Raw genomic sequence first — 23,739 nt, 5'->3', positions numbered from 1 at the left:
GCAAGTTTACTTCCCATAGAGCACAGCCTGAAGACTTCTACACCCCCCTCTGCCTAACAGCCCTCCTGCCTCATCTCTGCTTTGACTCCACTTTGCAACATGAGGTGATCCACAGCCCTTGACAAATCTCCAGTCTGGCTTTGCTTCAGAAAATCATCTCTCCTCCACCAGCAAATCTATGGAGTGCTAACCTCAGCACAGAGTGAAACACAGTTTCTCCATGGCATCATACAAAGCAAATGGCCAGTCCTGCAGCTCACTTCCAGGAACCAGTCCAGTACTGGCTGCACTATGGTCCTGCACATCATAAATAAGGCACCTACCAGACTAAGAGGAACTCCCAGAAAGCAGCTGCCAGCCCAGAATTTGGCAAGGCCAGCGTTTACTTCTCTCAGACACATAACATCTTTATCATCAATCTGCTATCTGAACTGTCTTCCATCAGGAGGCTCTCCTCAGCTAGCTGTGTGGATTGTCCTAAGCTCACACATATTTGTTAGCACAGACTTTCTAGAGCATAGACCTCCCATTCTCACTTTAGTACCTCCCTAATTTAAAGCTGCACAAAATCCTTTTCAATGGAGATCACATCTCTTGGCCAAAGGCCACTACCTAGTCAGCTCTCTGCAGACACAGGACAGTAACCGTGGAACATAAACAAGAACATAGCCACGTCCAAGACCAGGGCCCAGCAGGAAAGTCCCAAGGCACCTCATGACTGTCTTTCGTTGGACCCAGCCCAAATATTCTGTTATACAAGGAATCTAAGGAGTTGCTGAAGTCAGATCTTTCAAAGCTGTGACTGTCCAGAACTTCTAAAGTGTGCAAGACACGGCCAATAGTGAAACCTAGGAGAAAACAGAGGAGAGAAATGCATATTTGGCAACTGATACAACAGACTCTGAAGAAAAAGTTTCCATGAGCTCATTGCTCAGGAGACTACCTAAGGAGAGCTGTACCAGTCAGGCAATGGTCCACCCAGCTTAGTATATCCTGACCCTCACTGCAGCCAACTGTAGATACTCAGGGAAGGCACAAGTATGTGGCACATGTACAAGAGTATAGTTCGCTGGTACAGATTTCCAGCTCCCAATAATAGAATCTCCCCCTATGCCTTGGGAAACAGACCCATACAAGATTTTCCACTGGAAAGAAAATGAGCTTTTCTCCCTGCTGACAGCAAACGCCACCAGCAGCAAACAGAAAAAAATCCAAGAAAATAGCCAGACAGGAAGTTTCTCAGGGTGGGACTGGGGAAGAGAAGCTTTAAACTACAGCAAGTTACCTGCTGTGGTTTCCTGGCACTTGTCAAATGACCAGCGAACCTCCACGGCCTGGCCACGTTCCTTTATCTGCTGCTCAATTTCACGCAGCTTTGCCCGAACCTAGAAGCAATGGACTTGTGTAAGCATACAAAAGGATGCCTCAGAAGGTCCTGTGGACAAAATTATCAGAAATCAAAGAGTTCTACTCTACAGTAGTTCTTCTCATGGTTAGATTCTACCCGTCTTCCAAGGACTTCACTGTCATACTTATAGCAGAATGGGAGCAGTTAATTCCTTGGGAGTGAGACAGCGCCTCCAGCTCTGCTAAGCACATAACATAAAAATAAAATCCTGAAAGAACTAAGATACAGGTATTATCCTGGACCACAAGAGCTCCCTTTTTTGAAGGCTGCTCACCTGCTGTGTAAATGCTGAATTCCCTCCTGGCATGGGCAAGTTGGATGGGGCTATAGGCAGGTGGTCCAATGGAGAGCCAGTCTTTATCCTGCTATCAGTCAATGAGTAATGCCACACAAGGGCACTTGGACAACACAAAATAATACTCTGCAACAGATAGAAAAGTCACTATCATTGAGCAAATCAAGGTCAAAACAAGTAAGATTATTTTCCACAGGAACAACTACCCCTTTATCCTGAATATCTTGAATGCCCAGGCATTAGTCATCCTGTATACATATTTACTATTTTTAGTTCTCAGCTCTGAAAGTGTCTTTGGGCTAAAGATCATACTAGAGTAGAGAGGAGTGAACTTTTATTTTTGCTGCACTCAGTTTCTTACCCTGGGTGTGCTTAGGAAGCCAAGATCAGAGTTCCACATTACCCAAAAGAGAGCTCCCTGCTGCTTCTAAACAGAACTTATTCTCTATAACTCACACCATTGATGCAGAATCCAACCCTCACGGTCCAGGAGCAGTATTTCCAGGAGTAAGCTACAGCCCTCATCAAGATTAAAGAGTGAGAAGAAGCATGAGTCAACAGACCCAAACTCATTATACTATATTATTTAGTAATTACAAGTGTGATTATAGTAATGATTATAATACCAATACTATTATAGGTGTATTTTTATTCTTTCATGATCTTGTACAGACACCCACACAGAGACAACTTCCCTGAACAATTCCTGAGATACACCTCTACACAAGGGGTCAGACATTAAGATGGACAACCAAAGCTGCTTTAAACACTCAAATCAAAGAATCCATCATATCTCAAGAGCATTTGGGCAAAGGTCAATTATGTAAACTGTCAGAAATACATGTTTCTAGCCTGACTTTACCCAGCTCCAACTTCCAGCTACTAGATCTTATTTTGCCTTAGCCGTGTGTACAATCTGCAGATGAGCAGCTCTGCAGATTTTCTGCCAGAAGAGCTCTTCCGACATGTACTAAAAAAGACTAGACCATCATTAGCTATTTTGAACTTTTTAAGCAGGTTGTGTTCGAAACCAAATCAGCTAAATCTGTTGAGGGGTTGTTTAAGAGCTCAAAAAAATTATCAAGCACTCTTTCGTTTCTGGCATAATTTCTTTTCCTAGATGACAACCTGTTTCTGACATACACAAGAGGAAGTCACCCTTTCTTTCTCACTCCCTCTTCTTCAAAGACCTCACAGTCTCTCTCTGAGGCACCTGTGAACAGAACAAAAGGCTCTATTCCAACCCCTTTTTCTTATGCAAGTCAGTCAAGAGCACTGTTACAGCACTTCAGGCTGATACAAAAGCTGTGTAACACCTCAGCCTACCAGCTGACAATCATGGCTTGGTATTTCTATACTCAGCCAGTTGCTGATTCAGACTGTAATGATTTTTCTGTGATAGCATACCATATAAACTACCCCTGTTGACCAAATATCACCAGCCACTACTCAAACCTACCTGGAGGATGCAGCTGAGCCCATATACCACTGGCCGGTGCTGGGGGCACTGCAGTAAGTCACTGAAAGGGCTGGAAGGAGGATTCCCTGCAGCTGGCTGAGGGGTGGGAGTTGAAGGAAGAGCATTCCCAGTCTGGGCAGACAGGATGTGGGGTGGGTGCCCACCAGCACCATCCAGCTGCATAGCCAGCCTGCGGGTGCAGAAGTAGGCCAGACGTCTGGACAAGTATGCAGACTGCACAAACTCTCCAGAGTACTGCAGGGAAAGGGAAGGGGGGAAATGCCCTCGTTACAAACAAGAGAAAGGCTTGACCCTCCCAAAGTAATATACTATGTGGCACCACCTTGTAGACATAGCCCCTGTTTGCAGAGAGCTGCTTAGTTTCATCAATCACCCACTGGCTACTAAGCATCAGAAAAAAAATCCTTAAATGCTACATGTCAATGATTTCATGTATCAAAATGTACCCAGACCCAGCCTTCCCACAGAGTCAAATGTCTACCTAGAATCCGTTGCAACAGACAGAAAGAAAAGCTGTTTCCACATAGTGGTGCACAATGAGTCCAGCTATCACAGCTATAATATGGGCAGGGATTACCAAGTCCAGTCCAAGGAAACAGAGTACAGAAGGAAGAAAGAGAGCAGGATGAAAAAGGTATCCTTGTATGAACTAAGAAGGATGCTCAGAGGGACACTCTCTAGTAATCTCTGTGCAAAACAGCTCATCATCCCTTGGGCAATAGGAAGGGCACGAGCAGAAGTCAGCACTCCCCTGAAGCAAGCTGGGTACTCTTTCTCACCCGCAGCAGCAAGGGTAGGAGCATTTTCAGGAACTCATCATCTCCTGACCGTATCTTCTCAAAGCATTCCAGGACCCACGTCAGGAACTCATGCCGGTCCAGCATGCCATCCTGTACACAGTTAAAGGCAGAGGAAGCAACATGCACTAAGGCAGAGCAGCAGCAGCTTTCTAAGAGTGGAAATAACTCCACAGGTCTGCACAGTACTGCTGAGCTCAAAACTGCAACCAGCCCTAACAGCCTAGGCCAAGAAAGAGAATACACTGCAAAACCAAATCATTTTACACCCACCTCCCCTAGCCCTCCCCTGCTACACACCCCATCCAGCTCCTCACCTGGAACATGAACATAGCTAGCTTCTCATTGTAGTCCCACTGCTTCAAAGCTTGTTCCACCTCTTGGGGCACTGGCCCAGATGGTGAACCACAGCCTTGCCCTGGCAGCTGTCTATAGAACTCGGCAATTTTCTGCAGCTGCTCTGACAGGTACTTGGTGATGATCTGTGTCCATTCTGGAGAACAGGAAACAGGTTAGTAATGACTGCTGTAAACAGAAGCAGGAACAAACAAGGCTGGTGCACAAGTGGAAACCCAAAGAAGTTCCTGGCATTTAAAAAGGACAGAATGACAAAGAAAGTGCTACTTAGGTTTGCTTGTGGCCTGGAGGTAGTAGGGAGGAAATAAGAAACAAGGGGGAAGACTTCTGAGTTTGGGGGGCACTGTAACTTTATACATGAACATTTGGGAAGACAGATTCCTCAGCTGCAGTTGTTGAGAATGAACATGCAGAGTAAAGAGGCTTTTCAGTGGGGAGCAGTGTGAGGGCAGCCTGGTTTAGCATTCTCAGTAATCTGACAAACAACAGCAAAAACACTTCAACTCTGAACTTGTTCTTAATCTCTTTCAGATATCGGTATAAAGCCATAATCAATGATTTGTTAAAATAATTTTACTAAAACCTAACTGTATAAGAGATAAATTCCATACACAAAGGGACAGCATGATTACACTCTTCTGGGACAATGCAGATGGCAAAAACCAAGGCAAACTATGCAACAATGTGAAACAAACAACACTTACAGGGTCAACAGGAGGACAGGAACAGGAAAGTAAATGGAATAAATATATCTAAGAAACCAATCAACCTCCAAAAACGGAGCTAAGAAGCCTGTGTAATCTTTATATCAAAATAAACAAGAAGGAAAAAAAAAATAATCCATGGAATTCAGCTGCTAACACTGCTTTTCAAAGGAGTGTGGTCAGGTCCTGTAATCACAGCCATCCAAACCAGGAAACAGCAAGGGGAGCTCTCCTAGATGGCAGTAATCTGGAGCAGGCCAGGATGCAAAGGATGTTAGATATGGGAGGCAGTAAGGCTTAATGAAATTGCAAACACAAACAGGGAATAATATACCAAAGTTCTCTGGGAAACACACTTACTCACTTGAGAAGTAATCAGTCATAGGTAAATTGTAATGCTTACAGTCTTTGTAGGGTATGAAAAAAACAGGTTATACAGCAGAGGAGCAGAGTAGAACGTAATGGGGAGAAAGGAGAGGTAGGTTCTCTGGAAGTATTTGTAGCTGCTAAGACTTATTTTTCAACAGTGCACTCTCACAGGTGGGCTCTGTTGTTTTAGACAGTTACACACATCAGAGCACTAGGAGTTATCAGCAGGAAACAAGTTTATAGGGATTTCCAGGCTACCTCTTACTGTTCAAGAGCAGGCTGTGAAGGAAACACCTGGGATGGACAAAACCAGTGCTCCTCACAAAGTGCTTACCAATGAAAGGGTCAATGACATGACGCTTTTTCACCTTGGTTTCTGTGATGGCAGCATAATAGGCACAAGTCATTTTGATGAGCCAGGCTGCTCTCATTACTGGAACAGTGTATTTTGCCAAATAACCAAAGACTTCTTCCTTCTTGCTAAAGATGGGCACCTGTAACAGAATTGAGAGGGAGAACTGCAGCCAAGGACGTAGATGGGAACTATTCCAAAGCAACTGCACATGCTGTAGGCACTGCAAGCTGTGAGAAATGTTAAAAGAGAAAAGGCACTGTGTTGCTCTGCATCTCAAAAAATCTACTGCAAGAATTCACTTCTGGTCAGAAAGCACCAGGACCAGACCTGCATTTCAGTATAAATAGAAACAAAGCAAACAGAAAACAAAATTACATCACTGTAAATCCACAGCTTTGAGGATATCCTCCAGAGAGGATATAAACAACTGCAAAAGGTACAGACTAAGAACTGAGCCAGACACACAGAGTATCTACTACACAGACTGAAGAAAGGACCCCTCATTTTGCAGAAATAAAAAAACAGAGTGGTTACAAAGTTCCTGTAATTTACTAAGTAGCCAACAGGAGACTGTGAGAAACAGGGAATTCAGTACCATAGTAGGAAGATCCAAGATGCAAAATTCAAGATAAAACATGGGAGGATACCAGTGAAACCATCAGACTGCAGATCTATAAACCAGGAAGCAATAATACATCATGGAAAAAAGCACAGCTGTGAGGCTCATTTCCACAGAATACCATGGAGAACAAAAGTATGTGTGTGTTCACAGAGGAATGAGACAAATTCAAAGCGAATATCTAGTATTTGGTATTTTTTAGTCCCTGAGCTAGCAAAATCTTAATTGATTACTTGCTACATTTCTTACATTCTTCTCAATGATTATCTGATGCCTCACTTACACAAAGACACAAACTTCCTGGCTACTGACAGTCACTGCTGTCATGTCTGAGTCCATGGAAACTGATGGAGAAGGTCTTGAAAGATTTAAGCTTTCTCAATGACCTCAGGAAACTGACAGACAATACATAAAGAAGGACACAAGGACTAAGAGATTCTGGGAAAATCTGATTACTTTATTTTCCCCTGAGAGTAACTCAGAACATCGAGGACTAGACAAACATCAGCTTCTAAACTATGTACTCTGCTACCATTTCCCAATGGGGAATTATGTTTTTCCACAATTCATACTAGATTCCCAAGTTCCCTGTTTACAGGCCCACCCTCAGCATGAGTTAGTTCCCCTTGCTATTAGGCCAAAGAAAACTACACAGTAAGACCCTTCTTTCTTTCATACTCTACAGAACTCAGTGCTAGCAGGGAAATATATCCAGTCCTAGACCCTAGGCCATAGAAATGCTCTAGCCAGGCTGAGACCAAGCTATAATGCACATTCTCTTCTCAGCTGAAAACCAGAAACGTGTCAATGCAACAGAAGTCTGGTAAATCACTCAGTTGATTATTTCCAGTAATCCTCACTGTGACTTTTGAGAATTTGGAAAAACCTTCCCAATAGGAATGCTCCAAATCTAAATAACAAACCAAAGACAACAGTGGCAGCTCTTCATAAGAAAATCCAAACATCAAAAATAAACCAGTCGTATAACACAAGCCAAAAGGCAAAGGTGAACAAAACCTCCAAACAGCAGATGAGGGACCAGTTCTTTGGATGGGGGTGACTACAGCCAGTGCACTACAGAGCCTGAATACACCCTTCAAGCTGAAAGCTCCAACAGATGCAGAGAGAAGAAACTTCTCCAATTAGTAAAAACTTTCTGCTGTACAAACGCTTTGGAAACAAGCATAGATTAAACACTCAGCCCTGCCAGGCAGCCTCTCCTGTAACATACCTTCTTGGCAAGATGAGTGAGGGGCTTAGTTCCAGCCAGATCTGTGAACCAGTTGTTTATGGCACTCTGAGAACGTGCTGTCACCAGCCAGAAGTTATCCTTCTGATTGACCTGGGGTTTCCGTCTTCCTGTGTCAGGCAGCGTGTTGCACCGCAGCTTTTCTGCAATAATACTGCTAAAATTTGAACTGATCTGGAAGGAAAGTAAAAAAAAGAGTTTAACGGCACTTCACCGGCCAAAGATCTATTCTCTGTGCTTATAATCTCATTTATCACTCCTACCCTAAGTCTCACCAGCATTAACTTTTGAAACATACAAAAAAAAAACCTGCTAATAATTTCCTTTGTTACAGTTGCAACCAGGAATGTTTCCAGACAACTCACACAATAACCAAGCATTCGGGGTCAAGTTGAGACAGACTTGTCAAACCAGACAGAAGGCTCCTCGGGCACACGATACCCAAGGAAAACAAATACGTTGTGCTTATGGCTTGCCTTCCACCCCAAGTCATTACTAGTCCTCTTGGCAGGGAAGCCAGGAAATTAATATCTTGATTTCAGAGATTGGAAAAATGAAGCTGAAGCCTGTTACATAACTTCCTTGCTGAAATTGCCAGATGTTTCAAGAAACCTTACTTCTCTTCTACCACAGCCATAATGTAGCCAAACCAATATGCAGAATTTTCCAGCTTCTGGTATCCTAGTCTTTGGTTTTAATTGCAGAATATAAGGAGATGCTGGTTTAACAGAGACCACAGATACACCTGCCCCTAAGATGTGCAGAGCAAGGCAAGAACCTGCCCTCTCAGACGTTCCAAAACATTGCAGAACTTTGATTCTGCAGGAACAGAGGCTTAGATCATCCTAAAACACCCATTCTAAAGGGAAGGATCTCCTGGTACTGGACGCAGGGAAGGAATGAGACTCAAGACTGTCAAGGACCCAGCAGCTAGCCCTTACAGGCACCTGCCAAACCTCCACACCACCCCGATGGCCCTCACCTTTGCTGGGTTGAAATTGACATTTTTGGCACTGCCGTGCTCGTCTCCAGAGACTGCCGGCTGGTTGTTGAAGCCTTGCTTGACGTTCAGAGCAGTCAGCTCATCCTGCGGGGGAAGGTCGATCAGCAGGGCCCGGCAAGGCCCATCCACGCCAGGCACCCGCAGCCTGTGTCCCCGCCACGGCGGCTCAGCCAAGCACGGAGACAGGGAAAGGCGAGGCCCCGGCAGCTCCCAGCCGCCCACCTCCAGGCCCTCCCAGCCAGGCGAGTACTGGGACAGGGGAACCGCAGGTCCCTCGGCCGGGCCCCCCAGCACCCCTCACCCTGGGGCCCCTGACGCTCCGCCAGCACGGGGACGCGGAGCTCCCTACCCCCACCCCTCTCGGGGCCTCCTCACGGTCAGCCCCGGAAGGGCGGCCCCGCACCCCGAGTCCCCTCACACGCCCGGCCCCCGAACCTCCTTTTGCTTGGGGTCCTGCGGGTAGACATCAGGCGGGCCAAGCCGCGGGCGCTTGAGCGGGCGGTGCTCGTAGCTGAGGACACCGAAGGCCGCCATCCCGGACCAGCCGGCGAGCAGAGGCGGCCGGGCCACAACAAGGAGCGCCGCGGCCGCCCGCGCCTGCGCGCTGCGCCCGGGCCGGCCGAGATGGGCCGGAGAGACCCGAGCGCCGTGCCGCTCGTCGGGGCGCCGGCCGAAGCGCGGCCGAGGAAGGACGAAGAGTCCCGAACGGCGCCGGGGAGGGCCCGAGCCCGCGCCGAGCGGTGGCGGAAACTGTCGAAGAGGCACCGGGCCGGCCGGAGGGAGGCGCTGCACCGCGCTCAGCTCCCGTGACGCAGCCGCCTCCGCTCCGCCCCGCCGGGCCGGCCGTGCCCCCGCACAGCCAGCGCCACGCCCCCGGCACCGCCCCCGGCGCTGCCCCCAGCGCTGCCCCCACCACTGCCCCCAGCGCTGCCCCCACCACTGCCCCCGGCACTGCCCCCGGCGCTGCCCCCGGTGCTGCCCCCAGCACTGCCCCCGGCACTGCCCCCGGCACTGCCCCCAGCGCTGCCCCAGCACTGCCCCCACCGCTGCCCCCAGCACTGCCCCCGGCACTGCCCCCAGCACTGCCCCCGGCACCGCCCCCGGCGCTGCCCCCAGCGCTGCCCCCACCACTGCCCCCAGCGCTGCCCCCACCACTGCCCCCGGCACTGCCCCCGGCGCTGCCCCCGGCGCTGCCCCCAGCACTGCCCCCGGCACTGCCCCCGGCACTGCCCCCAGCGCTGCCCCAGCACTGCCCCCAGCGCTGTCCCCGGCACTGCCCCAGCGCTGCCCCCAGCACTGCCCCCGGCACTGCCCCCGGCGCTGCCCCCAGCGCTGCCCCCACCACTGCCCCCAGCGCTGCCCCCACCACTGCCCCCGGCACTGCCCCCGGCGCTGCCCCCGGCGCTGCCCCCCAGCACTGCCCCCGGCACTGCCCCCGGCACTGCCCCCAGCGCTGCCCCAGCACTGCCCCCACCGCTGCCCCCAGCACTGCCCCCGGCACTGCCCCCAGCACTGCCCCCGGCACCGCCCCCGGCACCGCCCCCAGCGCTGCCCCCAGCGCTGCCCCCACCACTGCCCCAGCACTGCCCCAGCACCGCCCCCGGCGCTGCCCCCAGCGCTGCCCCCACCACTGCCCCAGCACTGCCCCCACCGCTGCCCCCAGCACTGCCCCCAGCGCTGCCCCAGCACTGCCCCCACCGCTGCCCCCAGCACTGCCCCCGGCACTGCCCCCGGCACTGCCCCCAGCGCTGCCCCCGGTGCTGCCCCCAGCACTGCCCCCAGCGCTGCCCCCGGTGCTGCCCCCAGCACTGCCCCAGCACTGCCCCCGGTGCTGCCCCCAGCACTGCCCCCAGCATTGCCCCCGGTGCTGCCCCCAGCACTGCCCCCAGCACTGCCCCCGGCGCTGCCCCCGGCACTGGCACCGCCGCTGGCCTCCTCCCAGAGCTGCCCCCAACGCTGCCCCCGGCACTGCCCCCGCAGCTGGCACCGCCGCTGGCCTCCTCCCAGAGCTGCCCCCAGCTCCCTTCAGCTGCTCCCGTGGCGCCGTCGTCCCTCGGGACTGCGCTGGTGTCTCCCGGTTCTGCCCAATATCTCAGGGATCCCACCCGGGACACCCACGGTGGGGCCGTGGGCAGGGATCCACACCCCGGCCCTGCTCCTGGGGGACAGCTCTAGGAGGGTGAACGTGACAGCATGGCAGGATGAGCCCAGTGATCCTGGTGGGGCAGGCGGTGGGGCCTGCCGGGGTGAGCTGTGGCGCCCAGGCAGGAAGGGTGGTGGGGTCCCAGTGGGGAGAGCCGTGGTCCCCGCCATGGGGTGTAGCGTGGGGTGAGCCTCTAGACGGCAGGCAGCGCTGAGCGCAGGAAGCAGCGCGGGTGTGGAAGCCACCCTCCTGTGCTGAGGACTGCGCAGAGACTCTTGGCAAGCTCCTCCCCACCGCTCACCCCACCATGGCGGTGTCTGCCACCTTCCTCGCAGTCATCTACCCCTTCCTCTGTGGGCTGGGCCCCTACCTTGCAGACGCCCGCGGCCCCCCAGGTAAGGCGGCAGACGGGCCCCAAGGGAGGGCAGGATGCCACGAGTGACCCATGGGTGGTGGGGCTGAGAGATGCTGCTTCCTGCTAATGGCGGGCGAGGAGGGCAGGACGTGGGGCTGCGTGGGCCAGTGAGCCACCGGGGCGTGCGCCGGAGGCCCTGCGAGCCCCTGAGGTGCCCCATGACGCCCAGCACCTCCATGGCTCCTTGCAGTGGGGCTGGTGGGAGAGTGGGCCGTGCCGGAGAGCCCTGTTGGGCGTCCTTGCTCCCACCCCAACGCTGCAGCATTGCTGGCACCGCTGGCCCCATCGTTACTGGCCCTGCAGCTCTCCTGGCCCCATGGCTGTGGGCCTCATGGCTCTGCCGGGCCCGCAGCTCCCAGCCCCGCAACTCCACTGGCCTCGGAGCTGCCAATCCTGCTGGCATTGCAGCCCACCTGGCCGTGGGGACCCCCTGGGGCGGGTTGGAGGGGGCTGCAGTGGCAGGACGGCATCCTGCTGTCCGTGTGCGTCAGTGGCTGATCTGCGCCAGCCGGTCGGGTAAGCAGCATCACATGCAGGCCAGAGGGAGACCACCATCTCTTTCCACGCAGCACTCTCGCCCCAGCCATCATTTTTCAAGAAAAAAATTCCACTTCCTGGCTGGCTGTGAGTAAAACACTAGCTTTTCACAGAAACACAGGCCCTGTGTACCCACAGACTTCCTGGGCTGCCAGGAAGGTGCCCTCCATCTCCATGTGTGGAAACAGCCAGATCACAGCACCTCTTTGCTCCTTCGCTTTACATCACAACCCAGGAAAGCCAGCTCTGGCTTTCTCCTGCCCCCACAGTGCTGGTTGATGGGTTTGGACCTTGGAGGGGACCAGGTGTCCCATTGCCTGATTTTTTGGGGGGGTTGAAAATCCCATTTTCCAAGAGCCTTCAGGAGAGCTCTCAGCCACCAACAGCTGGTTTGGACAAGGGCTCTGTGAGGTGCCTTGGTCCCTCGGAGACGTCTGTCCCTCAGCAAGCGGCGGCAGTGGCCACCAGAGCAGACTGTGGCACGATGCTCTGCGTGGGGACCAGCACCTCCCTGGTGGCCTTGCAGCCCCCAGGCAGCCCAGGATGTGGTCTCTGGCTGCGTGGGCAGGACTGAAGCCAGCAGAGCTCAGCGGAAGGAGGGGGCAGAGGAACCTGCTTGGATGTCTGGAGCAGTTGCTCGACCTCCCAGGGCTCAGCAGTGTTTCCTGCAGACACTGAACTGCTGGGGCTCAGACCCTGGCTCCGTGGCAGTGGAATGCAGTGGGATGCACAGCCCAGCGTGGCCCAGATCACCCAGACATGTGGGCACCTGCAAGAACCCAGTAGGGTAACAGGAAGATTAATTTAGCTAAGATGGAGACATCAGGAACAAATCCTGGAAAAACCCTGATTTTTTAATGGGAGAAACAAAATGGGTTGGCAGGGAGGGTTTTATGTCCTGTCCCACAGTGCCAAGGGCTGTAATGAGATGCCATAGGGTAACTAAGGGGAGGGTGAAAAAGCACATCTGGAGCAAGAGGAGCCCATGGCACAGATGTGGGTAGGACAACTGCTTGGACAGTGGCGGGGCTGCCAGCTACCAACACTCTGAACAGAGCAGTGTGGGCCTGGCATTGCAGGCAGGCAGGATGCATTGCAGCTGCCCCAGGAAGAGCTGGGCTTGTTTGGCTCACAGGAAGGAAGGCTGTTGGGGAGGTGCAGGGGTCCCTTGGCATGTGCTGTGTCTCCCTGGTGCACACCTGGGCCCTGGAAGAGCCACTAACCACTACAGTGCCCAGCAGTGTCTGTCCCTTGCAGGGGTGGAGTGTATCCTCTTCAACGAGGAGTACATGACCTGCATCTGGGGGAGCAGAGAGACGCTCAAAGCCAACTACTCCCTCTACTACTGGTAGGTGCCTCTGCCCCACGGCTAGCCCCACAGCAGGGTGTTCAGTGGTGGGTCCCTGCACAGAAGGCTCCTGCCAGCATCTCTGGTCCCAGCATCAGCCTGCTTCTCTTCCCTGAGCCCAGAGAGGCTCCAGGGCAAGCAGGATGGGATGCACCAGGGGGAGGGGTCCCGAGGAGGGCTGGGGTTTGGCGGTCTCTGGGAGCCCCAGTAACCTGATGTGGCACAGGTATGAGAACAGGCCCCCCGTGGTGGAGTGCATGCACTACCTGCAGGACCAGGGCGTCAGCGTTGGCTGCCGCTTCAATGAGAGCGAAATCATCCAGTTCCAGACATTTCACGTCCTCATCAACGCCAGCCTCGGAGGCAGGACCCTGAAGATCCCCAGCGAGCCCATGCATCTGCAGGACCTGGGTACGGAGGAGTGAGGGGCACCCACTCTCCTCTGCAGCACTGCTGTAGGGCAGGAGCAGGACTGTGGGTCTCCAGGGCTGCCCCATCATGTCCTGGTTGGCAGAAGCACCACCAGGGCATGGGGACAGCATTCACCAGGCATCACCTGTGCCTTGCAGTGAAACCAGAGGCACCCGTCAACCTGACCGTCCACAACATGACTGGCAACCAGCTGCAGCTGACCTGGGCCTCCCCGTACCCCAAAGCCAGGTGCCTGGAGCATGCTGTCAAGTACAAGAGCAACAAAGACACCAGCTGGACGGTGCGAGCCTCCCGAATGCAGCACCCTTGTGGTTGTGGCCAGGGATGGGCCATGCACCAGCACCCACAGCAAGTGCTGGCCCTCATTGCATGGCCCATGTCTCTCTGCAGGAGCATCGGGTGAAAGGAGATGTCTTCTCCCTCCCCAGCGTGGACTACGAGAAGTACTACACCTTCTATGTGCGCAGCAAAATCAATAGCTACTGTGGCAACACCCAGCTCTGGAGCGAGTGGAGCGTTCCGGTGGTTTGGGGCAGCAACTCCACAAGCAAGAGTAGGTCCTGGGGACTGTGGCAAGACAGGGTGAGCTGGGGCATAGTGGGGCTCAGCAGCCAAGGGGTGGCCAAGCAAGTGGAAAACTGGCACAGGGCAGCAGCTCTAGGGGGGAGTCCCATCTGAGCTCCTGAAGCAAAGGCAGTGGCACTGACCCCTCTGTCCTTTGTGCTACTGGAAGCCAAACACACCCCACCAGCAGGACCTGCTGACTTTTGCCAGGGGTTTCTTAGCTTTGGCACAGCTGGTCCAGGAGAGTGTCACCAGCCAGTTGTAGTGACAGTGGGGCAGGGCTTGAGAATGGGCTCCTTTTCCATCCTCCAGTCCCAGCTGAGCTCTGCCAAGCTCCCATGGCTACCCACAAAGGGCCACTGGCATGCCCACTCCCCTGCAGTGGCAGTGTTACCCCCGCTCTTTGCAGGTGCAGCAGAGGAGCAGCTGCACTGGTTCTGGTTTCACACGGTCTTCATCCCCATTGCCTGCCTGTTCTTGCTGATCCTTGTCATCCTGTTGGTGCGCATGGAAAGGTGAATGTGGGGTGCTGGTGGGGGGCAGCAGCGCAAGGGCTCTTCCCCTCTGACATGTCTCTCCCATGCAGAGTGTGGATCATCCTCATGCCCCGAATCCCCAATCCCAGCAAGAACTTTGATGAGCTCTTCATCATCCACAATGGCAACTTCCAGGTAAGGTGGCTGTAGGCAGCTCTGTCCTGGGCTCACCCCCTGCAAGTTGGGGCTTGACTGGGTGGTGACTCCTTTCATCCTGCTCTTCTCCCCAAAGGAATGGGCTGGAGTCCCCAAAGATATTGTAGAGAGCTTCAAGCCCAACTACAGTGAGAACATCTGCTATGTGAGCGAGCTGCCCATTAAGGACAGCTATGAGACCCTCCAGGAGAACAACAACCGCTCGCCATTGGTGGTGCCCAGTGCCCCACCTGCCCCCCGTGAGCACAGCCCTTACAAGAACAGCTACATGGGAGTGTGATGGACTCCTGCATCCCTGCCCTCCACATGCTTTGCACCCCTGCTGCCCCAAACCTCGCTGCCCTGCAGGCCTCACTCCTTGCTCCCACCCTGCCTCCACCAAATGCCTGGGACCCCCAGCCCTGAGGGCCAGACAGGACAAGCCACCATGTCACCCCTGCCTGAGGGCCTCTCCTTGGCCTGCTCCCCAGGTCTCTCACCACAATAAAGCTCTGCTGCTGCTTTCCTACACGAGGAAGATGGTAGGGGTCCCTGTCACCGGTGAGCCCTGGCTGCAGGGCTGCAGCTGCTCCCTGAGACTCAGCAGCAGCACCAGCACTTTGTCCCATCTCCAGTGGGGTGCCCAGGGGGCCTTCCCACCCGCTGCCCTCATGCCCTGTCCCCCTTGTGCCCCACTGCCCTGTCCCCATGTCTGCTGTCACTATGCCCTGTAGCCCTTACACCCCACTGGTCCATACCCATCCCCATGCCTGCTGTCCCATACCCCATAACCCTCATGCTCTTCTGTCTGGTCCCCATGCCTGTTGTCTCCACATGTCATCACCCTTATGACTCAATTCCCTGTCCCCATGCCCCATCACCCTCATGCCCTGCTGCTTTGTCCTCCACCACCTTCAAGCTCCATCCCCCTGCCCCGCTAGCCCAGGCAGAGCGGGGATGGAGGGAACCCGACCACCCTGCAGAGCATGGCTGGGGCTGGACCAGCAGGACAGGCCGCACCGAGGTTCAATAAAGGCTGGGGATGTCCTTACCATGCGCTGCCAGGGTCTGCGGCCACCCCCGGGGCGGGCAGGGCAGGCGGGGCCCAGGCCGCCCCCCAGCGGCGGGGCAGCTTGGCCCCGCCCCCTGCCCCGAGTGGGCGGAGCCACCGCCCTTGACGAACGGGTAACTTTCCATCCCTGCCCACGTGGTGCTCGGGGCCACGCCCCCTGGCGGCTGATTGGGGAGGCGGTGTCAGAAGCCCCGCCCCTGGCGGCCGTGATTGGCAGAGGCGGCGCGGCGGACACGCCCCCCGCGGCTGGGGCTGCCGCGGTGCCCGGCTCAGCGCTGCCGGCAGCCGGGACGGGGCTGGAGGGGCGGGCAGCACCGACGCCGGTCGCCGGTACCGGGCACGGCGCGGCGTGAGCTCACCATGATCGTGTGTCCCCAGAGCGCAGAGCACCCCCGAGGAAGCCGGTGTCAGCGGCTGCCGGGGCAGGTAGGACCCGACTCGCCCCGCCGCCACCGGAGCCTGTACCGGAGCACTGGGGCTCGGCCCTGCTCGCTGCCACCGGCGCGGCCCGGCTGCGGCACCAGCAGACCAGGGCATGCCCGTCGGCGGTGCACGGGGCCGGCGGAGTCGTGCTCTCCTGATGCGGTGGCCGGCGGCCCGGTACCGGTGCGGCGGCGCCGTCCCCGTCCCCTTTGTGCGGGATGCGGGAGGCGCCGTGCCTCCATCACTGCCAATCAAACTTGTTTTTCTCTCTCCGCCTGCACTGCCCGCGCCGCGCACCGGGGGCGCTGCCGCCGCCGCCGCTCGCACAATGGGGCCTGGGTTACCGGCAGCCGGTCCGGGACCGCCGTGGGGACCCGTGCCTCGGGCACTAGCACTTCCCCTGTCCCCGCGAGGATCGGGGCGGGAGGCTGGGCCAGGGGTGCCCGCCGCGGCCGTGTCATCAGCGAGCATCACCGGCGGAGCCACCGGTACCGGCAGAGCCGCGGTGTCGCCCCGCGGAGGGTTGGAGACCCGCGGGTTGGCGAGGTTCACACGGCGGAGTCTTGCCCGGCCGGGCAGGGGACGAGGAGGGGTCCCGCGGTCCCTTTTCAGCAGCTCCCGGCGCTGCCCGGGCTTGCTGCCGGTCACAGGGTGCGGGACCGCCTGGGCTCCCGCATCCTCCTGCCCGCTTTGCGTGCAAACTGCTGCCCGGCGATTGGCTGGCCGGGCAGCGCCGGGCATCGCTTCACAGGCTGCACCTGCCCAGGCAGGGAGGGGTGAGGGGTACCTGTTGGGATTCAGGGGGCTCGAACACATGAAAGCCCCCTTGGGGAAGGAGGTAATGCTCCCACCACCCAGGGCTGTGAGCGGATGCAGAGGAGGAGGAGAAGGGTTATGGGCAGGGAGGGCGATGCATGGGGCTGGGGAGGCAAGGCTGAGGGGACGTGGCTGGTGGTGCTGTGCCAGAAGGAGAGACCTGGGCTGAGCTGGTGCTGTGGGGAGCAGGCAGGAGAGCCCATCTGAGGGACAAGGGCTGCGGTGGGGGGCTGCCCTGCACCTTCATCCCCCCTTCCAGTCAATGTCTGCCTGGTCCCTTGCTCCATCAGCACCTGGACAAGCAGAGCAAGGAGAGCTGGTGACCCCAGGGACTGAGCCATGGGCTGGTCACACAGCTCCTTGCAGGGGGTGCCCTTTCCCTGGGGGAAGCTATAAGACTCCCTGGCTCCTCCAGCTCTGCCCACGAGAAGACTGGTGGCTGTAGCCCCATGGGTGTCATCAGGGCAGGCAGCTCATTTGCCCAAGCAGATAAACTTTGCAGGGGACTGCTGCAAGTCATTTCTGGTTTGCACCAGCTTTTTTGTCCCTGCCGGTGCTGCCTTAACCCTCTGGATCACCTCAATACCTTCTCCCATACTATCTCCTTGGGCAGCACGAGGGGAGACCTCTGAGCCCCTCCTTGTGTTCTGAATCGTGCAGTGAATGCCAGGACATCATTTGCCCCTTGGCTTGCTGGGACAGGAGCCTGAGAGTAGCTCGGCTGGCTCCACAGCTCCCCATGTCCCTGTCCCAGTGCTGGGTGGGAGGGCTCAATGCTGGTGCTGCAGTGGCCTGGGGGTAAGGCTGATTGGCTGTTTTGTCCTGGGAGGTCTTTCATCTGTCATGTTTCTCCTGCTTTAGCCTTGCATTTGCCTCTAAGGCTGCAAGGAAACATCACCCCTAGTTTGCCCTTTGCTTCTTCTCCCCAGGCAATGCCCTGTCCCGGGCAGAGACCAACCTGTGTTTCTTGCAGCCTGTCTTCCCACTAGCAGTGACCCCTCTAAGCAGTACTCTGCCCAGCTTCCTGACCCAAGCCTGAGCCCTCTGTGGTGGCTTCTGACCTAATGGTGTCTCTCTGGGAGTACCAAGCAGGCAGAGAGGATCCCAGCCCCTCTCAGTGCCTGGATTTGCCTGGCATGGGCAGCAGCAGCAGCAGCAGGGGCTGCTCTGGGGAGACCTAAGCAGAGCATCTTCCCTGCAGGTAGTGAAGATGTCTGGCAGCGACCCTGAGCGCCCCCAGCTCCTCTTTGTGAAGGTGCTGGCGAGCTGGGGGCGGCTGGAGGCGGTGACCCAGCAGATGGGTTACCACCCGCAGTACCTGGACAGCTTCCTCAAGATGCAGCACTACCTGATGCACATGGACGGCCCGCTGCCCTTCGACTGCCGACACTACATCGCCATCATGGTGAGCCCTGCTGGGAGCTGCTGGGGAGGATGGGGGGCTCTGCTGAGCCCCTCGGGGCTCCCTGCTCTCCCTCTGTCAGACAGCCTGTGCTGCAGGCTGCTTTGCAGAGGCCAAAATAATGATGTCCAGGAGGTTGGGTGACAGGTGGGTGCAGGGCCCCAGGGCGTCTGTCCTGCCAGCACGGGGATGCTGATGTGCTGCTCTTGCAGGCAGCTGCCCGGCACCAGTGCCGGTACCTGGTGAACCTGCACGTGCTGCAGTTCCTGCGGGCGGGGGGCGATCCCCAGTGGCTACGTGGCCTCGACTTCATTCCCCCCAAACTCCGCAACCTCAACGAGATCAACAAGATCCTGGCGCACCGGCCGTGGCTCATCACCAAGGAGCACATTGAGGTATTGGGTTGGGGCTGGAGCTATCAGCCAGGGACCAGGGCGGCTGGGGAGCAGGGCAACCTGCCCACCTGCCCACATGGCATCGCTGGTTTGTCCGCGTCCTGCAGAAGCTGCTGAAAATTAGTGAGTGGAGCTGGTCCCTGGCGGAGCTGGTGCACGCCGTTGTCCTCCTGGCGCACTGCCACGCGCTCGCCAGCTTCGTCTTCGGCTGTGGCTGCGAGCAGGACGAGGGGCTGGGGGGCCGAGGCTTGATGAAGCCCTTGTCACCCGGGAACCAGTGCTTCTGCGAAGCCACCGCTGGCAACGGCTGCAGCCAGGAGCTGCTGCGCATCAACCGCAAGCGGGTGAGCCCCTGAGGCTGGGACCCTGAGGGGGGAATGTGGCCCAGGACCTCTGTCCTCATCCCGGACCCTGTGTTTGTGCAGTCCCTGGACTCCTGCATGGAGCTGGATTCCCTCCGGGAACGCATGCAGCGGATCCATGTGGAGACTGAGGGCAGGGAGGAGACGTGGCTGCTGCAGCAGGACCGAGAGGAAGGTGAGGGGGCAGGGAGCAGAGGTGGGTGTGCAGGAGAGGAGTCCACATGGCATCCCTGGGTGTTGCTCCCCATGTCTATGCTTATATATTCCATGATGTGTGGCTGAGCGAGGGGCTCCTGGGATGCTGGCAAGAGGAGGAGGAAGAAAGCAGTGACACTTCCCAAAGAAGCCCAGCAAGGCCCCAGCTTTTGACACCTTCTGCAGCTGGGAACAGGACAGCTGAGCATCACTGATCCATCTGGGGGGCTCTCCCCTCTTGCAGATGCTGACAGGGAAGTCACTGGTGCCACCAACCTTGCATGCTACATGCAGGATCCTGACTTTGGATACCAGGACTTTGCCCGGCGCGATGAGGACCAGGCGCAGGTATTCAGAGCCCAGGTGAGGTTCCTGCTCTCCCGGCGGGCAGCAGCCTGGGCTGCCAGCTCTCCTCCCATCTCCTCTCTGCTCCTGGTGGGGAGCACATGGTCACAGGGGTGCCTGTACAGCTGGGATCTGGTACAGCTGTGTTTGCAAAATGCCTGAGCTGGGAAGCTCAGCTCTCAGAGAGGACCTGCCCCACTAGGGGTGATGAGAGGGAGGTGACCAGTGACTTTTGTCCCCAAAGGCTGCCCATTTTTTCACATTTTCCTCATTGAAACAAGGGTTAAAATCATTCAAAAGCTGCCTGATGAGGGGTGTTGTGGCTTGTGGCAGAGCTTCCCCCAGAGAAAACCTATGGAATTCTGCTGCATCCTGAGGTCTCCAGCCCTTCTTCATAGGAACATACCCTGGGCTTTTTGCAGTTGTGAAGGTCTCTTGCTGTGCTCAACAGGATTACTCCTGGGAAGACCATGGCTTCTCACTGGTCAACCGGCTCTACTCTGACATTGGGCATCTCCTGGATGAGAAGTTTCGGATGGTGGATGGTCTGCAAAGCAGTGCCATGGCCAAGAGGCAGGGCTGTGAGCCCTCTGTCTTCAAGCGGGGCATCTGGAACTACATCCACTGCATGTTTGGCATTAGGTAGGGAAACCAACCTCGTGCTCCAGGGGAGAAAACCAAGATGACCCAAGAGGGGAGAGAGTAGGGCACTCCAGCTGTCTTTCAGATGGGTTTGGAGAAGAGATGGAGGTGAATTGCTAGCCTGGATGATGGCCCAGGCAGGGAAGAGATGGTCAGCTTCTCTGGTCAGGGCAAGGAACTTGGGGGACAGGGCTTCAGTGCCTGGTGGCTGCTGCCTTGTGTCCCCCTGCCCTGTAGCTGTGTCATGCCCTATGCAGACCATGGACAAGGTGCTCTGTAGTGATGTGCTGGCTGTGACTTGCCCCTGTGCTCCCCACAGGTACGATGACTACGATTATGCAGAAGTGAATCACCTCCTGGAGCGAATGCTCAAAGTTTACATTAAAACTGTAACCTGCTACCCAGAGAAGACAAACCCAGAAATGTTTGACAGGTTCTGGAAGCAGTTCAAGCACAGTGAAAAGGTGGGACAGCCAGAAGCCCCGGGCTCTGACTGCCTGCAGTGAGCCTGGGAGTTGGCAGAGCTGCAGGCTGGGGTCCTTCAGGGGGTCTACAGAAAACCTTTGAGTCACCAAACCAGTCTGAGGCAGGTGTAGGGAGAAATGGAAACTGGCTGTTTGTAAGGAGTTGGGCTCAGCATCGTGTGGGGCTGCCTAGTGTGATGGGCACAGGGGCCATCAGCAGAGCAGGGATCTCCAAGTCCAATACCCCCTGGGTGGGTGCCTCTAGGTGAGTCCTCCATCCAGGTGTAACTTGCAGGAGTAGCTGCTGTGGGCAGCAGACACTGTGCCACTGGCAGCTTGGCGTGCTGGGGCCAAGTGTGCCAGGACATAGCATAAGGCTCTGGGAGGCAGCCACAGCCTGCAGACTGGGAGGAGGTGGGAAAGGCCAGCTGCCTGTGCTGGAAAAGTTAGTCCCATTTTGTCCCATGCCAAAAGACTCACTAGCCCAAGTAGGTGCTTGCTTGCAGTGCTGCCTGCAGCATGCTGCACCTGCCTGAACCCCTCTTGCTTCTCTCTTTAGGTCCACGTGAACCTGCTTATCCTGGAAGCCCGGATGCAGGCAGAGCTGCTGTATGCACTGCAGGCCATCACCCAGTACATGATCTCCTAGACAGTGGGGACCTGCACTGCAGCAGGGCTGGGCAGCAGCCTCTCTCCCTGGACTCATGTGTGACCTGTCATGCTGGGACAGATGGCAAGGGATTACTCCATTTAGTTTACTTGACTGTCTTATTCCCTTTTTTTTTTTTTTTTTTTAACTCCCTCCCCTTGTGGGGCTTGGTGAGCAGCCCTGTTATGTGCAATTACCAAACTGTGAGGCAAGTCCGTGCTGCTGAGATGTCAGTGTGATGATGCTGGAGACTTGAACATGTCCAAGGTGGACTGCCAAAGACATAGGGTGAGAGGGACATGGGAGGGGACTGTGGCTGGTTTGGAAGGGTGCTCCCTGTGACTAGAATCTCCTTGCCCAGGCGCTGCAGGAGCCTAAGCTGGCACAGGGAGGGCAGGGCAGAGCTGGCTTCCTTCCCTGTGCTGCAGTGGCTGCCCTGCTTGCAAGCTGCCCTGCAGCACCTGGCCTTGTTTGGGTGCTGCATCTCACCTGGGACCAGCCCAGGCAGCTCATGGGTGCGTTGCAATGTCCTGAGTTGTGTGGTCATGCAGGATATCACTGGGTCCAAGTGAGGGCCCTTTCCCAGCCTGGGATGGGAAGGGGGAAGCACTTGCTGCCTATGTCTCCCATCCTTTAGGTCTATGTGCCAAACCCTCCTGGGATGGACAAGTGATGACCCAGGTGAACTCCAAACTGTGAAGCTCTTGATGGCAAAGTGCCCTACTCTCTGACAGAAGGGTGAGAAGGTGTCTAACAGTGTTCAGGCTCTGGAGGTTTCTGCAGGACAGCAGTCCTCAGGGAGCTTGCCCCAAAGCCCCTCCTCTGCCTCCAATCAGCAGAGGGGCAGGAGGAACAACAGAGGCTTCCTAAGTTAACATGGCTTGTATCTTCTCACCACCGTGAAAGGTCTGAGGCCATGTGCCCAGGCACTTGCTGCTTAATAGTATGGTGGAGGAGACTCTGAGAAGCTTGTCTTTGACCCTGGGCTGGGGACTCCCCATTTGAACAGGCAGCACATGCACCAAGCCTTGCCCATCTGCCCAGAGAGCAGGAGCACACACCACTGCTTCCCCCAGTCCCAGGGCTGCTCCCTACCTGTGCTACAGCCCCTGGCTGGGGAGGTGATCTGTGCAGGCTCCAGAGAACAGCCATGAAAGGGGACTGAGGCCATCCCATGGTAAGTGGGAGCCTGAAGCAAGGGCAGCTGTTGAGTCGGCCCAGCACACGCTGCTTCAGTCGACCTGTTTACTGCGTAAATGTACGGGGAGAAAACCTTGTGTATGGAAGCTACAGAAAAAGCCTATTTTTGCTATAAATATATTATGTTTGACATGGATGCATGCTTTATTTCTGCCAGATGTTGGGAAGGGGATCCCAACTTACATGGCTGCTCTGAACACAGGAGAGCAACATCTGGCTGATCACAGCTCTAAGATGGCTCCAGAAAACACAACATCCCAGCTGCAGCAGGGTCCTGCACTGATAGGTCTGGTCCAGAGCCAGCAGCTACTCACTGAGGTTGGGCCTATCCTGTACAGCTCAACTATGCCCCCTTCCCATGCTCAGAATGTTGCATGTTCAATAGGCAAATATGGAAGGTTTTCAAGGCACATTGATGTTCCAGCAGAAAGGAGATGGGCAAAATATGGGTGTTGCTTCTGCAGCTGAGCAAGAAGCATTTTGCTTGTACTCACAAGCAGGTATTCAGTGAGAAAGGTCAAAAATCAGGACCAGGTCTTTCCCCAGTCTTCCTGCAAGTGTGCCCTCCCAGCAGCGTGGGCTGGAGGAACCTGTGCTGGGTGGGGCTCAGCCAGCTTGTTCAGAGCCAAACCAGTACTGCCTGGCCAGTAAAATGCCAGGACAACTGGTGCTGGGCAGTACTGGCCGAGTCAGTACTGCTACCAGGACAGGGATACCAGTGGCAGGATAACTGGTGCTGGGACAGATGCCACCAGGCTTTGCTCAACACTGCTGGGACAGGCACTGCTGTACCATCATTTAGCCTGGAATATTGAGTATTCAAGGCTTTGAAGGCAAGCGTTCTGGCCACACACACTGCCATTTCATGAATGAAACCTTCTCCTCAGTAGTTTAAAACACCCCTGACTTGCTCTCCATGTGTCAAGCCAGTCCGGCAGACCCCATGTCCTACCCTCCTTCCCCACTTCCTCTCTGATCTCCTTACCTGCCTCCACTCCAAAGCAACGTGACCAAGGCTCTCAAAGTCT

The 23,739-nt window shown here is 55.9% G+C and overlaps 3 protein-coding genes across 4 annotated transcripts in view; 2 read left to right on the top strand and 1 right to left on the bottom strand.

The window, feature by feature from the left end:
* The window catches only part of MED12 (mediator complex subunit 12), a 33,015-nt gene extending 23,784 nt beyond the window's left edge, over window positions 1-9,231 (bottom strand). The window contains 10 exon segments of the mRNA XM_051630151.1: window positions 712-848; window positions 1,286-1,385; window positions 1,683-1,829; window positions 3,163-3,417; window positions 3,963-4,073; window positions 4,298-4,473; window positions 5,745-5,904; window positions 7,616-7,807; window positions 8,616-8,720; window positions 9,072-9,231. Of these exon segments, the coding sequence (XP_051486111.1) occupies window positions 712-848; window positions 1,286-1,385; window positions 1,683-1,829; window positions 3,163-3,417; window positions 3,963-4,073; window positions 4,298-4,473; window positions 5,745-5,904; window positions 7,616-7,807; window positions 8,616-8,720; window positions 9,072-9,170 (1,482 nt within the window). The 5' untranslated portion in view covers window positions 9,171-9,231.
* Window positions 9,232-11,079: 1,848 nt separating this feature from the next.
* On the top strand, window positions 11,080-15,778 carry IL2RG (interleukin 2 receptor subunit gamma). Its single transcript, XM_051630207.1, has 8 exons — window positions 11,080-11,174; window positions 12,989-13,079; window positions 13,306-13,490; window positions 13,649-13,791; window positions 13,902-14,064; window positions 14,485-14,590; window positions 14,662-14,746; window positions 14,844-15,778. The coding sequence occupies exons 1-8, from the start codon at window positions 11,087-11,089 to the stop codon at window positions 15,045-15,047; spliced, it is 1,065 nt and encodes a 354-aa protein (XP_051486167.1). The 5' UTR covers window positions 11,080-11,086; the 3' UTR covers window positions 15,048-15,778.
* Window positions 15,779-16,079: 301 nt separating this feature from the next.
* LOC127389725 (sestrin-3-like) lies at window positions 16,080-22,847 on the top strand. Of its 2 annotated transcripts, XM_051630501.1 has the most exons (9): window positions 16,084-16,244; window positions 18,259-18,462; window positions 18,672-18,854; window positions 18,962-19,198; window positions 19,280-19,391; window positions 19,656-19,774; window positions 20,208-20,398; window positions 20,718-20,862; window positions 21,422-22,847. In XM_051630501.1, the coding sequence occupies exons 1-9, from the start codon at window positions 16,179-16,181 to the stop codon at window positions 21,509-21,511; spliced, it is 1,347 nt and encodes a 448-aa protein (XP_051486461.1). In that variant the 5' UTR covers window positions 16,084-16,178; the 3' UTR covers window positions 21,512-22,847. The 2 variants fall into 2 exon arrangements, with proteins under 2 accessions (XP_051486463.1, XP_051486461.1); XM_051630503.1 differs by lacking the exon at window positions 20,718-20,862 and having other exon boundaries at window positions 16,080-16,244; window positions 21,422-21,514.
* The last annotated feature ends 892 nt before the right edge of the window (window positions 22,848-23,739 follow it).

This window comes from Apus apus, chromosome 12 (genome assembly GCF_020740795.1).
Source record: "Apus apus isolate bApuApu2 chromosome 12, bApuApu2.pri.cur, whole genome shotgun sequence".
Lineage (NCBI taxonomy): Eukaryota > Metazoa > Chordata > Aves > Apodiformes > Apodidae > Apus > Apus apus.
Note: the sequence above shows the minus strand (reverse complement) of the source record. Positions and strands in the feature narration are given on the sequence as shown.

What these genes read in the sequence shown, in the direction of transcription:
- LOC127389725 (XM_051630501.1), top strand. Translation starts at nt 16,179, where the DNA reads ATGATCGTGTGTCCCCAGAGCGCAGAGCACCCCCGAGGAAGCCGGTGT. An exon ending in TGCGCATCAACCGCAAGCGG is followed by an intron (nt 19,199 to 19,279) that starts GTGAGCCCCTGA and finishes GTGTTTGTGCAG; the next exon opens with TCCCTGGACTCCTGCATGGA. An exon ending in CACTGCATGTTTGGCATTAG is followed by an intron (nt 20,399 to 20,717) that starts GTAGGGAAACCA and finishes TGCTCCCCACAG; the next exon opens with GTACGATGACTACGATTATG.
- IL2RG (XM_051630207.1), top strand. Translation starts at nt 11,087, where the DNA reads ATGGCGGTGTCTGCCACCTTCCTCGCAGTCATCTACCCCTTCCTCTGT. An exon ending in AGACGCCCGCGGCCCCCCAG is followed by an intron (nt 11,175 to 12,988) that starts GTAAGGCGGCAG and finishes TGTCCCTTGCAG; the next exon opens with GGGTGGAGTGTATCCTCTTC. An exon ending in AACTACTCCCTCTACTACTG is followed by an intron (nt 13,080 to 13,305) that starts GTAGGTGCCTCT and finishes GATGTGGCACAG; the next exon opens with GTATGAGAACAGGCCCCCCG.